The sequence below is a fragment of the Egretta garzetta genome, unplaced genomic scaffold (genome assembly GCF_000687185.1).
Source record: "Egretta garzetta isolate BGI_Z169 unplaced genomic scaffold, ASM68718v1 scaffold244, whole genome shotgun sequence".
Lineage (NCBI taxonomy): Eukaryota > Metazoa > Chordata > Aves > Pelecaniformes > Ardeidae > Egretta > Egretta garzetta.
Genome location: NW_009259532.1, coordinates 317,064 through 333,851, shown reverse-complemented (window position 1 = coordinate 333,851; position 16,788 = coordinate 317,064). Strand labels below are relative to the sequence as shown.

The 16,788-nt window shown below is 41.0% G+C and overlaps 1 protein-coding gene across 2 annotated transcripts in view; it reads left to right on the top strand.

Moving 5' to 3' along the window:
* Nucleotides 1–5,491: 5,491 nt before the first annotated feature.
* Nucleotides 5,492–16,788, top strand: part of HECW1 (HECT, C2 and WW domain containing E3 ubiquitin protein ligase 1) — a 177,320-nt gene continuing 166,023 nt past the window's right edge. For both annotated transcript variants that reach the window (XM_009637624.2, XM_009637623.2), the window contains exon 1: nt 5,492–5,819. In XM_009637624.2, coding sequence (XP_009635919.1) covers nt 5,531–5,819 — 289 coding nt within the window. In that variant the 5' untranslated portion in view covers nt 5,492–5,530. The remainder of the gene's footprint in view (nt 5,820–16,788) is intronic.

Genomic DNA, 16,788 nt, shown 5'->3' with positions numbered 1-16,788 from the left:
TCTACCCAACAGAGCTGAGTTTCCTGTCTTTCAGAACTTACCTGTTTCTAATTTATCCTCTATTAAAACAGTTTTACATACTGAAACCCCTTTCTTTAGGCTCACCCTCAAGTTAAAGGTCTGCCTTAAAGCTCTGGCTTGCAGAGTCCCATCACATCACCTTTTGGTGACTGTGGGTACTGTTGATTTGTGCTCATCTTTGAGGCCCAGCCTCAGGATTTTGCTCTGGGTGTTCACCCTGGGCTGTGACTTAAGTTTTTTAAATCTATTAATTTGTCTCTCATCCAGCGAGCAGCTGCGTGGTGCTTAGTTGCCAGCCAGGTTAAACCACGACACCAGTTAAACCTGTCATGCAGGCCATTGCTACCTTATATTTCTGTTAGTACAATGTCCTTGTTGATATTCATGATCTTACCTTCCTGAAAGCTGGTCAGAAGACTTTTGCTGTCATAACTTTTTACTTTCACCAGGCTACCCTAAATTTTTTTTAATCTGTCTTGGCTCCTCCTTGTCTTTTACAAAACACATAAGCCTTGCAAATGAAGGCTAAGAGCTTATCAGGAGAACCTTCATCTCTGGTGGAGCAACCAAGAGACTGATTCCACATCTGATTTGTCTATGATATCAGACTTGACTACTAGCTTATTAAATTTTCAGATGGATAAATGTGCTGCATCCCAAGCTTCCTGTCATATAAAGCTATCTCACTGTCTTTCTCGGTACTTGCCCTTGAAATTCTGTTTGTGATGATGCTTGCCGACATCTGAATGACTAAATATGTCTGTCTTTGGGCCCACTGTCACACTGGCTGATATTGTCACCTTGTTCCCTTTGATTTCTTTGTCTGCCAATGCTCCAGTGATGGGTTGTATTTCAGTCATATACTGTCTTTGGTATGGACAGTAGAAGTCCATCGTACCACCATCCTGACCTGCACAAATACATCTTCTCTGACAAAGCAGCAATAGGAAGTAACCAGTGTCAGTCCAGGTATCAAAGACAGCTCCTAATTGTCTGAGCAGAGACTTGAGCTGGATCCTCACCGGTGCTTAGCCGAGATCTATCTCTGAATTGCTAAAGCATCATGTAGCTTTCTGGCATGACTTCAAATAATCCCAAATTAAAAAAAAATAAAATCCCTAACATTAAGCCCTACAGCTGTCCAGGGGAAGTTGCTGCATGGTAGCTCTGAATCCTTTTGGGAAACTCAGCTAGCAGTAATGGTGTGAAGCCTTTCAGCCAGAGGATTCCTCTTGTCGTGGAGAGGGAGCTGGTACGGTTTTCTTAGGTGGTGAAGGAAAAGGCAGCGCTGACAACAGCTCTCTGCTGTTCCAGTGCCAAACAGCAGTCAGGCAAGGAGAGAGGTGTGAGTACGAAAGGAAGAGAACATGGGAAGAAAATCTGTGGAATATTTTTTCTTGGTATTTACTGATTACAGGTTTTTTATATGTACATTTTTGGGATCAGTTTTGTTTACAATCAGATCTTGTCTGTCATTTCCTTTTGGCCACCCCTTCCTACTTTCCCTTGTTAGGGATTGCAGTTGCATTTATGTGGGAGGGGGAATACTCTAAATTATTTTTTTGGATGTTTGTTTTCATTAGATAGACTAAGTGACATAAGAGGCAAGTTCTGCCTACAGATAATCCTCCAAAAATCTCATTTTGCATAGGACTTATGTGGCTAGTAGTCCTTTAGAGACAAAGCTTTCCAGAACTTGGTGAAAATCAGAGGGCATGCCAGTAAGAGAGGAAAACTGTCCCTTTAGCTAGTTTTGCTCAGCACGCTAATATTTTATAGCTAAATACTTGTTGTCATAGCTGTCTGTACACAAAAGGGCTGTTTCTGATACTTAAAAAAATTACTAAATTTATTGGAGTAAATGCTTATTTATGCTAGAGTAGCTGCTAGCAGTAGAAAACCTATGTGTTTTCTATCAGTAGTGATATTTGCATTTCTTGACAGATGTTAATTTAAAGTTGTCTACTATACACTAAATGGAAAATTACTTTATGTTGTATTACTTACTATGTATGTTCAAGTGATGAATGTAAAGGGAAAGCCCTTTACATCTGCTATTTCAGGTGTTAAAAACTAAAGTAACTGGACACTGCTTATCTATCTGAAATATTGTACATCCTTGTCACGTCATCCCTCCTGTCCTAGATTAAGTTCAGACATAGGAAATAGCCAAGCAATATATCAGTCACCCATGCAGTCTTGGCACCCTTAATTTAGGACAAGCTTGAGCTCACGTGTTGAACATAGCATAGGCGTCCTGTACTTAAGTGTGGCAGGACAGGCTCTTTTAGGACAAAATCTGATAACATGAGACAACAAGGTTAAAAGATGTGAGGAGAAACCCACGTTTCCTCTTATTTGCGTAGATGCCCTGATCAGCAAAGGCTCTCCTCACTGCTAGCCATCATACAAGTGGTGAGGGGAGTGGGTGGGGAAGTGAAGCCTGGGGGTCACTTAGTGTGGAGAGTCTGTGGATGGAAGCACCCCTGAAAAGCCTAGAAGCAGCAGTGGAGTGACTGTTTTGAGCCAGGAACAAAGGGATTTGTTGCTGTTGACAACTACACTTGATCTGTTGTGCTGTTGGGTCAACATTTGGCTGTTCATTGCTCTTCCTTCATAATGTACACTGTTTATTAGAAATGAGAGTATAGCTTAGTATGTGTAGTGTACACACCTCTGGAAAGGGAGAGAGAGAATAAATATGAGTCTCAAGACCCTAAAAAAGTTGGGTTTTTTTTTTTTTTTATACTAGGTATATATGATGGACCAGATTACTTCCACAAGACATCAAGAGGATGTCTTTGCAACTTTTTTTAAGCTGTCTCACTATGGATGGGACTTATCACCAGGGGTTGGGGGCTATCCGCATGCTTTACAGTTGCATGGAAAACATGCAGGGCTGGTAATAAGATGTGGAGTAACTATTTTTCCTAACCTCTTTTCTACTTATTCATACAGCTGTGCTTGTATTTTTATGCCATTCTTTAATCCAGATAATTATGTGTGACTATTGTCCCATTTGTTTGGGATTTTTTTCAGTTTGGGATTTTCTTTTTTGCAGATTAATGTATTTGTGTAGAATTGATGCTGGAAATGAGACTGTTTTCTGGAGAATGTGGCCTTCTGGGTTGCTTTCAGATTGTGCCATTTGTTCCACTGGCATCAACATACAGAAAAATGGGAACTTACAGAATTAGAACATAGTGTTGAATTTACTATTTTCATTAAAACTGCTTAAAGTCATGCTGAAGCTGAAAAAATTAAATGTTTAAGTCTAATTTAATTTGACAGTATGCAGTTAATTAATACTCTACATCCATTAACATTTGAAAATAAAAGTATCTGCAGAACCACTACTCCCTGGAGTAATTTGTCACCAGAAATAAAATGTCTGCCTTTGAACTGAAGTAGCTTTTGAGTAACGCGCTAGGGGCGAAAGGGCCCATGTTAATGATACAGACTTATCCAGAAGAGTGGGCTTCAAGTTCTTCGTGTTGCTATCTCACCAGTGTAAAACCAGCAGTAGTTGTCTTGGGTACTGTTGTGACAGCAGATGCCTTCTTCACTAAGTGACAAACTCCCATCGCTTTTAAATTACTGACTAGAGCGTGGTAGTTGTGCATGTCCACAAGTGCTTCCCAGTTTAGAATATGTTCACAGCATGCGAGACCCTGTTTTGTGATTAAAAAAAAAGATGCTTTTTCTGTTTACAGGGAGTATCTGTCTTTTTATTATGATGTGAACTCTCTTTTCAAAGAGCGAATAAATGTAACTGTTAGAAAAAAAGCAGGGAAGGCATGATTAGATGCATAGCAAATGCAATACCGTGTACTTTGTTCCCCCATATGCTTCCTTCCACCTATTCCTGTATCTCTAGTGTGGCCTTTTGCATTATTAGCTTCCATCTTGCCAGCACTTACTATAAGGTGTGGCATTCCCGCTGGAGCTATTTTTGCTTATAAACCCTGTTTAATGCAGTAAGTGAGGATTTGGGTCAACGGATTGTAAGGATCGTAGGTTGCTGTCTGCAAAGTGACAGCATATCCTAGGAGTACAAACATGATAGCTGAATTTTTTGTTCTCTGTGCAGTTTTTGTGCAACAGAATCCTAGCACTCTGTAATAGGTCTCTTAATTATTCCACAAAAATTGGTATTAGTAAACAAAATCTTTATTTTTTCAGGATTTACTATTCTTCTGTGCTACGATAGTCTTAATAAAGCCAGGGTTAAATAACTGCTTGACTGGACAAAAGAGCTATGATTTTTCTTCCACTTAATTTGTTTGAGTTCAGAAGGATTATTTGACTTCTGATCATGTGAAAAGCATTTCATAGCGTACTGGAAAGCTGTCTGGTTTTGTATCTAACAGACTTGACAGCATGGTTGGCAACAGACGGATAATGGAAGGCTAATGAATAATGAAAAGCTGAGTGATTGAAATAGCAGAGCTGCAGGGAGAGAAGAGGAAAAGCTGGCAAGGAAAATGGAGAAAACAAACAGCACAGAAGTAAGGAATAACCAGTATTTTGATCAGTATCAGAGTATGTCTTTACAGCACAATTTAACCCAGTCATAACTTAAGTGTTCTCCATCTGCCAGCTCTCACAAGAGCTCTTAACTCATGTGCCACAATACACTTTGTGCAAGTCACTCAGCTTGCCTTGAGGAAGGAGGGTAGGCTGGAGTTCAAATATTTCTTTAACTGCCAGGGCGATGACTACTCAGCAGTAACCTTCTTGATTCCCATTAGTTGCCTAGTGCATTCCCAAATTTCTACCAGAGCAGGTGTGCATAATATCTCACAGTCTACTGCAAAAAGCAGAGCAGAGCAATAGCATCGGAAGCTATCAGCTGTACTGAGAGACACTGCAGCACTTAGTTTGTATTTACACCTCAGTGAAGACATCTCTATTTTGGTAACAGGGAAAACTCCATTTTCATGGCTCTTACTCTTCAGATCTCCAGCAGGGAGGAAGAGCTCTTACTCATTGCTAACCATTCTCCCCAGATGGGATATGGTCTCTGCGGCAACTGCGCTTTAAGAAAGATTTCTCTGCGAATGTAACAAGAATTACCGGGGAGATGACTTCACTCTGGGTGTCAAAAGTAGGAAGACTATCTCCTGATGTTAAAAGAGAATGGCGCTCGACCAGTTTGATAGTCGTGATGTTTGTGTCTGGATGTGTGCATTAACGTGGAGGAAGCCAGCTATTATTAATTTCCTCACATGCTGCCAGTTGTGGCTGAGCTTGGTGGTGCAAGGCTTGCTCTTACACTTGTTTTCATGGTAAGAATTACAGAGTAGGAGTTGATTTAGCACAATGTTTCCTGCTACGCCTTTTCATGCCGCCTTTTTTTTTTTTTTGCAATGCCAAATGGAAAAAGATCTGCTACTTTCTCATTCTGATGCACTGCTTTGACATCAATGAAAAATGAATAATACTGTAAATACTATCCTTTTTTTCTTTGCAGAATCTGTACCAAAACAGGTTCCTGGGCCTGGCAGCCATGGCGTCTCCATCTAGGAACTCACAAAATCGGCGCCGGTGCAAAGAGCCTCTCAGATACAGCTATAACCCTGACCAGTTCCATAACATGGACATCAGGAACAACTCCCATGAGACGGTCACCATTCCTAGGTCTACCAGTGACACAGATCTTGTCACTTCAGACAGCCGGTCTACGCTGATGGTCAGCAGCTCCTACTACTCCATTGGGCATTCACAGGACCTAGTGATATACTGGGATATAAAGGAGGAAGTGGATGCAGGGGACTGGATTGGCATGTATCTCATAGGTAGGTCCCCCTTACCCCTTCCCCTTTGGGTTTCTTGCTGGTTTTTTTTTTCAGTTGTAAGCATTGGGGTAATATGGGCTAATGGTAGTAATGAGCTGATACAGCTCCACTGAGTGTAGTCTTTAAGCGGGTTTATATATTACAAGTTTTTTTTCTGCTCCTGAATTGCTGGTTGCAGTCCTGGTGCTCACTTTTACTTCAGCAGAGATATGAGAAGGCTTTCTGTTGACTGTTTCTTGAAATTTCACGGTATTTTCATTTTAAGCCATTTGGATTTTGGGAAAATTTTCAGGGTTTCCTCTTGTGAGTCCATGGGTAATCTGTGACAGATGAGAGGTTTACAAGTCAAGAATATGAATCATTTAAAAACCTCGTGAAAGAGAATGCATTTTTCTATATAGCCAAAGGATATTTTGATATGAACAGTAATTATAGAGTGAGGCAGTCTGGAGTTGTCCCAGAAAGTTTTTCCCTTTCTTTTTTTTGGTGTATTGGAAGCTGTATTCAGTCATGTATATTAGCACATTTTTGGCATCTCCATCTAGTAAATCCAGCCCCACATAAGAGTAATAAGAAATTGTTTCAATCTACTTTTACCTGATTGTTTCACTTCAGTATAAAATTAGTGGGTTTTTTTAACCTGGTTTGGTTCCTATGGAAATAGTCCTGCTGCCTAGACTGAAATCTGTATTAACTCTTTGCCCTCTGGTAAGTTTTGAACATAGTAGAGCAGTTTCGGACATACTCCACAATGGATTAGAAGCCTTAAAAATATGAAGTTCTTAAATGTTTCCTGAAAACCAGTGACTTGGTGAAGATGACAGACTCAAATTGGCGCCCACGCAAAGGGAAATGTTGGTAAAACGTGTCCCTTATCTGTTTAGATGAGTGTGCCTAGCACTAAGCAGGTATTTTATTTCCAATAGCACTGCTTCGTCTTGCCCAGATAGCAAACCAAAACCAGGTAAAGCATATGATGTTGTGAGTCAGACTTTTGGAGCAATCATAGGGAGCATAGTAGGGAGCTATGGTGTTAAGTGATTTAGTGGATAAAACCAGAAGGCTTGGAATCATGTGCTGAGGATGTTGGAAACACAGATGTTGGCAATGTAGGCAGGGTGAGAAGGTACTGGATGGGAGGTCTGAGCATGTAGAGGAATCCTGGCGGCACAGTGTTAAGTGGTGGAAAATGAGTTCAGGGTGTTGGAGAGACTGGAAGAAGGGGAACATGAGGGTGGCTAATGAGGACAAGGAGGGAAAGGAGTAAGCCAGGCTGTGGTACTTGTTCCAGTGAGTAACCTCATCAAATAACCTGCTTTGAAAATAAAAGTAGGCTTCTGAAATTTAAAATCTTTTAGGAAAAAAACAGAGACTGCATTTAAAACAGATGCTCTGAAAGCAGTCTCGTTTGTTGGCCTTAACAGTATTACTTGTGTTTACAGTTAAGCTTGCAGTTGAGTATTTTAACTGGAACGGATGAGAAGACGCAGCAGCCCTCAGTGCTAGGCACTAGAAATATTATTAAGTCTATTCTGCGGTAGCGTGGGCAACTCATGAAGGACTGTATGGCTTTAGGAACAAGAGGCAAAGCGTTCCTTCTGGTGTTCTGGAGTCAACAGAAAGTGCATAGAGGTGTTTCACACTGAATGAACTTGTTTGGCCAGGTTTTGTAGCTCAGACATGGTATTAAGGGCTGTGAAGACACATTCCAATTTTTTTTTTTTTTTTTTTTGGTAGGCAACCTGAATACATAGAGGTTTAACTGGGCAAAAGAAAAATCCACCCTGCTACCCCTGCTTAATTTACCATATCAAACAGGATGTTGCTCCAGACACCCCAGTACATTAGAAGTGCAGCCCCACTGGCTGAATGCCTGGTGTTAATGGTGATAGTCAATGGCTCATTCCAAGGCATACTGCTGCCAAATGAAAAATGAATAGTGTCCAGTCCCCAAGAAACCAATAGCTGACCCTTGGTGTTTTGAAGGTATTTTGTCACCAGCCTTTCAGGTTCTAAGTAACCAAGGAAATAGGAGGCAGCAGCACCCCTCATTCCTTTTTTCTCTTCCTTTCTCCTCTTCCCACTCCTCCCCTCCCAAAACATGATTTAAGGTGAGCTTTGGTGTTTTGGTTCCCTTAAAGAAGGAACATGGGCAGCTGAAGATCACTTGGGTTTTGGTGTTAGTTTCACGTGGAAAACACTTGGAATCTAGGAAGGCAAGTAGTACTGCGGCTCTATCTCCATTGACAAAGTAGGAATGGGTCTGTAGAAACAAACATATGCTGAATCCATTTCGGGGGCTTGGCTTTAGAACAGTCACAGTCTGGCAGACTGAATGCCCTTGAGTCGCTTGTAGAGCATCGTTCAGTTTTGCTTCACCAGGACAGAACTGGGGTCATGCACCCAAAGATCACCACACAGTCTTGCAGTGAAAAAGTGGGGACAATTGGAAGGGTCATTACAAAAGCATGCTTCTGACCTGAAATAAATTGCTGATGCATCCTGTGGTCAATGTTTGTGACCAATCCATAGGGATGGGAGATCCAGACATCCCCAATGGCTTAGATTTGTGTATGCATTTGCACAGATTTTATGAGCTTGAAGTCCTGTTTAGAGAGGGAATGTTCCCAGCCTTGTGGCTATGACCTTCACAATGTAAACTGATATATGACTATGTTATGAATTAGCAGCCAGACTGGAACAAGAGAACCAAAGAAACTATGAGCTTTTCTCAGTCTGCTCAATAGAGGATTAGTGTTGAAGCCTATTATTACCACTTGCATGGCAACACTGTTAACTGTTGCATTGCTGCTGGTCTTTCTAGTGTGTCTCAAATCCAGCTTGCAGATACAGCCCAATCTTTTTTGTGATTGTTTGGGTTAGTGAAATTTGAACTGAAAGGTTTGAATGTAGCAATATTTAATATTGTGGTGAGTCATGAGAACAATGAGAAGTTATTTGCATCCTTGGGGACATGTGTGTTGTGGATTTTCTTTGAAACTCTGTGTGGAAGCATTAGAGTTGGTATTTGTTATTTGTCTTCTGGGAGCTCCTGGGTATTCCAGGAAGGAAGTATACAATAGCAGAACAGGAGGCAGTCCTCACCTTAGAGGAGTTTAATCATTGCCATTGTAGTATTATAGGAAATATCTCCAAGTAATTTTATATGAGTGTTGGTTTTGACATGCATAAAACTTAGTCTGTTCTCACCACCATCACTAAAATGTTGATGATACCCAATAAACTGCAGGCTTCAGAACAGAGATGTTCCAATTCTGGGGAAATAAAAATGATATATAAAAGGCTTCCAAAAGAAAAAGAGCAGAAGTCGTGTAGCTCATATGTTTTCATCCAATAGGGTGTTTTGGGATGCTATTCAAAGGTTAAAGCAGCCTGGAAGAGGAGTTAAGGGAGTCCTCCCTGTATGGAAATTCTGGCTGCTTGCTTCTCATGTGAAGGAGCCACAGCTCATTTTATCACAAGGTATCTGTTTTTCTCCTCTTCAATCCATGTGCCTGTTCCTAAGGGTGGCCAACTGGGAAACAGTCTTTGCAGAAGCAGGTAAAAGCTGGATTTAGAATTGATTATTAAAGCTAACTTTTGCTCATGGTCTTGCAAATGGACTGGATGACCAGTCAATCTCTTGTAAAACAGTGCAAAAAATGGTGGTAGTGTGCCTCATGGCAAAAATAGTGTTAAGTATATCCACCCTGTAGCTGCATGAAGACATCCCTGCACACCTACATGACTTTGAGGAAGGACTGTAGAAAAACTCCTTAGTTGAAGGGAGAATAGTAAATGTTGACTCTGTTGAAATATAGATGTTGTTACTTCACTGCATTTTAAGATTAGCCATGGTAAGTTTATAAAAAATAGGGGAATTGGAAGAACAAGCCTTTCTGGGTGTTTAAGATATACTGTGCCTTCAGGAGTAAGAATTACATTTCACTCTGGAGATGTTCCAGCTTCCCCTTATATATACTACATATCAGCTCTGAGCTATGCAGAGGAACCTCTAAATTGTGTAGCAACACACTGGAGATGTGCATTTGCCTTCCCTTGAGAACTATAGTATTATGAACATCAGCAATCTTTCAGAATATCCACAATCAAAAATACATGTAAGCACTCAAAAAGTTCTCTGAGAAATTAGAACATAACGCAGCTCTGTTGCTATCTTAAAATATCTGGAATTTGGGTTTTCTTTGGAGAAAAGCTATGTGTAAAGAAAATGCTCACTGGAAAAAAAATTAAACCAAAACAAAGTTATGAATAATGAAGATAGCGTGTTTGTATTTTTTTTTAAAAAGTCTCGCTTAGCAGCTACTGTGAGACAGATGGAATATTTGCAGTTATTTATCTCAAAAGTTTTCTCTTTCTCCTTTATCTCTTTTACTATTACTATTTGCCACAGCATGAAGCCTCTTAGACAAATTAATATGGACTGCTGGCAGCTGCCTGTAGATAAAGAGCTATCTTATAATTACTGCAGTAGCATTTTAGCTGCTACTAGATTTCACTTCTGTCATCATCTCCATATCTGACGTAGAGTAGCTAATGAGAAATGTTTAAACCAGACTTTTGAAAGTTTTGTGCTCCAGTGTCTGTGCATGCTGATGTTGGGAATTTATCAGGGCTAACATACTCTTATCCATACACAGTAGGCTTTTTTCTTGCAGCGTTTCCTTATGAGAAAGCAAAACATTATTAAAGGATATTTATTAAAACTTTCTTCATACGCAAATTTTGTACAGTCCAGTTTCTTGTCCATATTTGGCTTTTGACAGAGTAGTTCCTCTCAAATTTATATAAGTAGGAATGTCTTGACCTAATTAGTGACTGAAGCTTAGCTTTAAACCAGCATGCTTTCCTCTTCTGTTTCAGCCTTTGATGTTATTTCTCTCCCATATTCTGACAAATCTAAGTTTTAACGCTATTGGTTAATAGACATTTAAACACTTGTTTAAACACTTTCCAGGTTGATTTTGGGCTTAGAGGGCCTTGTGTTGCTGTATTGCCCACTGAGGCAAGTAGAAAGATCTACATTTTTCCTGCCATCAAGCTTGGATTGGAACTTGTTTGTACAGCAATTTTACCAAACATCCAATGCCAATGCATACAAGCAGAAAGTGTCACACGTTTCCAGCAGAGATGGAAAATGTTAGAAACAGTAATGTGCATATAAGGCTAAGAGTTGAGGGTCCTCACATTACAGCTCTCATCCCAGATTCAGACACTCCCTAAAAAAAAAAAAACAAAACAAAAAACCAACCAACCAAACAAACAAAAAAAAAACCACACACAAAAAAACCCCAATCCCAAAAACTCTTCACATTGTGCCTGCTTAGAATGAATTTTGTTGATCTTTGGATTTGTTGTGTCCTGGGGTTGCCCATCTCCTAGTCCTTTTACGGCCTTTGGAAGAGAATCTCACTGTGATCTTAGGGCTTCTCCTTAGTAGGCCATCTTGTAGTTGGGTCTCTTGCCAGGCTGGGGATGGTGGCCGTGGCTGGCTGCAATCACCTCAGCAAGTTATGTTTTGTTCGACACCTGCAGTTCTGCTCTCTCTGTAAAACATCAACAGAGGTGCCCAGTGGCCAGACAGCTTTCACTAAGCACAGCACTATTTATTTCAGGAACAAAAAGTGTCAGAGGAGCAAACCTGTCATAAAAAAACCAAACCACCACACCCCCCCCAAACAAACAATAGAAAGCCTGCACAAATGCTGAATAGAAGAGGGTATTAGGTGTCACAGGCCTTGGCAGATATATTAGTGCAGTGATATCAGTTCTTTGTTCCAACCTGGCTTGCCTTCACCTGGCTGCTTTTGGATCCAGTGTGAGTCACTTCTCTATTTCAGGCAGAGTAACTTTTGCCTTTCCCAGTTCTGTATTTGGTGAACCACATCAGCCAGGCGAAACCAGGATACGCGGTTTCCAGACCCACCAGGTGTGACATGAACACAGTTAGCTTTTCCCTCTGTCTCACCCCTTTACAAGTAGATACAGTCAACACTTAAATGCAAGGGTCTCTGAATATTCCCAAACACATATGGCTTCTGACCCATTCTCCCTTTCACCCCTTCCAAGGCTCACCTCTGTCATTTGTGTGGTGTTAAGATTGTTAGTAGCAACGCACCAAAAAGCTTCTGTAGAGGGGTTAGTGCAGTGGTGGTGTGCTTTATGGTCTTTTAGGGAAGTCATGGTGAAGAAGCCTGTAGGTTGACAGTTCATTTCCTTAAACATCTTTAATATGTGGCAGAGGTGTTTACTGTGTGCCAAAAGAATTCGATTTTCTTTCAATATTTCTCCATAAAATAACAGCTATGGTATTATGAACCTCTTCCTAGGTGAACGCGTGGAAGAGTGCTTTCCACTTCAGCCGTCATCTTGAACACCAGGAGAGGGAAATAATGCAGACAGGGAGTATAGCAGCCTCATGCCATCTCAGTGGTTTCCAGGGTCCTTATGCCCGTGGATAAAACTGCCTCTGTGCTGTCCATGGAGGGCCCATATCACTATATAGCCCAGACTGATAAGGAAGCCAGTAATGATCACCCACTGAAGGATTTCTGAAGAAATCAGTCAGTGGGGGATATTGGTGCAACAAAAGCTAGGTTTGGACCTCAGTCCTGCAAAAGAAGTATAGTCCATGCAGCAGTTTTAGACCCTTGACTGGGTAGAATCAATCACAGCACAAACAATGGACAGCACAAACAGAAAATTCTTGGCAGGATAAGGCTTAAAGTAGAAATATTTATTCTGTAGAGGTTGTCAAGCTAGCCATGTTGATTTTGAAGGTTCAGCATATGTTTTTCTTGTCTTAGTTTTCTAAAGCAAACTAAATCATTCCCACCCCTTAGTGTTTATAACGCTTAAATACACTGTTCATAACACTTGAATATTCCCATGCGGCCCTTCACAACTACTGCAATGACTGTGTATGCCTTTAGCTTTTGTAATCCATTGATCTCTCTAGCCCTAAAGACATTTTTCTTCACTGAAGATCTTCCACTTTTGTAATAAGCTTATAATTGAATACCATTTTTCAGATAAAATCACTCCAGATTCTCAAGAGATTCTTTGCACCATGGTGCTTCAGTGCACACATCTGAGTTGTGTTTGGGGTTTTTTTTGCTGCTGTGTCAGATCACAAATGCCTGTCTAATTTACGGTCTGCTGTTATGTCTTTCAACATTGCTATAAGCCCATTTTTCACATACCACAAACTATATCCCCCCTATTTAACGAACATTGTTAACCTGGACAAGTGTCATCCTTGTTCACATTTCAGATCTTCCTATGTCCCTTTATATCATGTCTTTATACTGCCTTGAGCCTGCAATAAGCATCTCTTATTATAATATCTTCTAGCAAATTTCATGGGTGCACTGTTTTATCCTAACGCTTATTTTCCAAATAGCACTGTAATCAATGGGGAGGCTTCCACTGACTGCAAGAACTTTAGAACTGTTATATTAAAAGCAAGCAAAAAAACCTCTTCCATGTTGTACCTCACCACACATTGTGTACCTTCCGTTTTTCAGTATGCACTGAGGCAGTCGTGATCATCTTTGTTTGGATTCTGCCCTCCCATCTTCAGTTCTGTGTGCAAGCTGGATGTCATTAGTTGTGGAGAAGTTTGTGCAATGCACAGCTGAAGTATCGCTGTTTCAGTACTAAAACCCAGATGTGGTCCATCTGCTGCAGTGGTGAGGATAAATCTGGAAGTGCAGGACTTTAAAGCAGAAGTCTGCAGCTGGGACAGGCATGGCTGAAGTAGCAATGAGAGCTGTGTGGATACTATCACGCTTTTAAGTGTATGCAGAACCAAATGACACCAGTGTTACCAGATAGACACCCATCCCACTGCAAGCTAATATCTGATGTGGGTTTTTTAGTTCCCACAAGCTGTTATTGCTAAGCCCTAGCTCAGCCCTTTGCTTTCCTCATTCCATCTACCTTTACAACAGAAGATTTGTGGTTACTGGAGAGAAATAGGTGGGTGATGGGTTGTTCTGGAGCACAGATCCCAAACACCTCAAGGATACCATAGAAGAGTAGGGCCCATTGCAATTAGCTCTGCTTTTAGCCACTGTTGCAGGGAAGGAGAAGGAAGTCCCTCAAGTGACAGAGCTCAGACTCTTGGTGTGGTTAGCTCAAGTGCAAGGAGGGCAGGATAGTAAGGAAGGGCTGGATCCGCAGTTCACCCTGAGCCTTCTGCAAACCTGTAGGCATACCAGCCCCAGGATTTAATAGGGCCTCTGTAATTGACAGTCTTGTTTGCTTTTTTAATTGGTATCAGTGTCATGAAAGATCAGAATGATAAATCCCCGCAGTAATTTGGACGCTGCTGAAATGGTAAAGGATAATGTCGTATATGGCTCTGAAAGTAAGCTAGGTGTTCAAAGGTAAAATTGTTTTGTTGAAAGTTGTAACTCCTTGTCCTTGGGAGTGGACAACAGATGTCCTTTGGGTTTTATGTGTAATTATTTCCGCTTCAGATTAGGTGGTTCAGGTTTTGAACGTGCCATGCCTGCCTTTCCGTGAGCCTGGAGTAGTTTTGCTTAGGACAGCATCTTCTGCCATCAGTGACCAAGAATTGCTGCAACTTTGCCAACGCCACCCCTGTTTTATTACAGTTTATGCTCTTTTATCTCCCTACTTTCCTTTGGTCTTTCTTTTGCCATGTCTTCCTCTCACTACTATTCTCTACTCATTGTTCGTGTTTTCTCCCTCCCAATCTACTTTTTGTTAACTGATTTGGGGGTTAATTTTTGTAGGATTAAAATGGAACCATTCATGTGCTTGAAACAAAGCGCATGCATAGGTCTTAGATCAAGGACTGAGCTTTCAGCACTGATGAAGGATTAGGCCCTTGTTTTTCAGAACTGTTTTCCCTAAGAAGCTATAGAAGGAGGGATGCTAACTGTAAATTGCAGTATATTCATTGTCTGCAGCAGAAATTGGCAAATGAATTAACAGTGAAGTTTCGATCCACGTTAGAGCTCGATCTGTAGCTGCTGAAGTCAGTGAAAATGTTCCTATAATGATAGCCATTATTTGTAATTTTTTTTTTTTTCTGTGGTATTATACAACTCTTTGGAAGCACTGTTTCCAAGGGCTAAGATTTGCAGTGCTAAAGGGTTGCAAAAGGAAACACTGGCATGGCCTGATACAACTCACTGCAAGCTGCACATGTGAATTGTAGAGGCTGCTGTCATCATTTTGTGTTCTTCAAGCAGTAAGTTGGGTGGTAAGAGAAGAAACATCAAAAATAGGAATCTTATCCATGGCTTACATGTGTATTATTTTGCAAAATAATTTTATTGGTATTCCATGCTTTACAGTGTTCCTTTCCTGCAGCTTTCCGTGGAAATTGCAAAACAGATCAACCAGAGGTTGGCCTCTTTGTACAGAAAATGATTTTTAAAAGCATTTTGCTAGCTATCTTCATATGTCATTATAGTACAGACATACATATTGGCCAAAAGCACTTTTAAATTTCAAGCTAAAGCAAATTTGTTCAGCTAAAGACTGTAAGTCCTTCTGTAACTTCAGGAGTACAGCATTTCTTATTCATAAGGGTTCAAGACATTGAAGTGTAGCTTCTATTTTTACATGATAATTGCATTAAGTTTATAGAAAGCAAGTGTTGTAACATGTAGTGCTAAATCAAATCAGTGATGGATAAGAGACTGGAATAGTGTACCAAGTTCATGCACCTGTCTGTGTTCCTGTCTTATGTTAATTATTTGCTTCTTTGAAGGTAGCCCAGGTTATTCTAAATTTTGTAGTTGTTATTCTTGGAGAATGTGGAAAGATAGGCTAATCATATATATCAGCAAAATACTGTTTGAGAAAGAGGAGTTGGGTTTTCATTTCTGCCTCTTAAGTAGAACCAAACTGACCAAAAGGGTCACTCAAGTTACAAATAGCTGAATTCCATCAGTCCTTCTGAGGAATATGTATTGACTATCTGTTTGTTTCTCTGTGGGAATTTCAGACAAGCTTTCAAATACAGAGGTCCTGGCTGTTCAGTGTAGGCTGCTGACAGCACTTGAAGTCCCCATTACGTTTTTTACAGATCTTTTTGAGGGGTGGCCTTTATCAACATTTTCCCTAATTCCTCTGAAGAACAGTGTACTTTTTATCAATTGGTTACTGTCTTTCATCTGAAAGATAGCTTTCTTTGGTGGCCACGGTTCTTTATCTCTCTCTCTCTCTATAGTGCTTGTGAAGTATATTGGGATTGCTCAGCATGGAAGTGACAGCGCAGAATATATTTAGCAGTAAAAGGCTGTGCTTGGGGGTCTGGTCTGGTGAGGACAGGCAGTCGGTCAGAATTGCTGCTGGTTCCCAAAGCACTTGCTAATGTTTGCCTCTAGTGTGCCTCGGTCCCTCTGGCTGCTGCTCAGGCCCTGGCTGCCTGGCGCCTGGTTGTGCATCGCCTTCTCAGTTTCCTCTAGGGACCGTGCGAGATGCGGGAGGTCTGACTGCTGCTCCTCCTGTCCCAGCGCAGCTTTGCAGGTCTGCAGCTGCCTTCCCTCTCACCAGCAAGAGCCTCCGTTTGCCCCAGAGCAGCAGAAGCAGAGAGCAATGTCTGCTGGCTCCCCGGTTTAGATACCTTCACCGTCCCTGTCTCCAGCTCCAGGACCAGCTGATGATGTTCAAAAAGTAGCATGTCCCGAATACTCCCTAACTTGATGCTTTCCTGAATTAGTTAGCTGTTTTCTATCCAGGGAAATTAAGTTGCAGATCTGAGAGCGATCACAAAGTGTTTGCTTTTTGGCCAAGCGGGGCCAAACCCAGGCTATGCAGTGGATTGCCAGCTAAGCAGAGAGCTAGTTTAAAGGTTAATTTCATTTCAAAAATAGAGGGTGGGAGATGCATTACAATGCTTCATTGGAAAAATGTCAAAAGCCATTAGCTTCTGGCTGAAATATATGAAAGGTAACAGCATTAACTC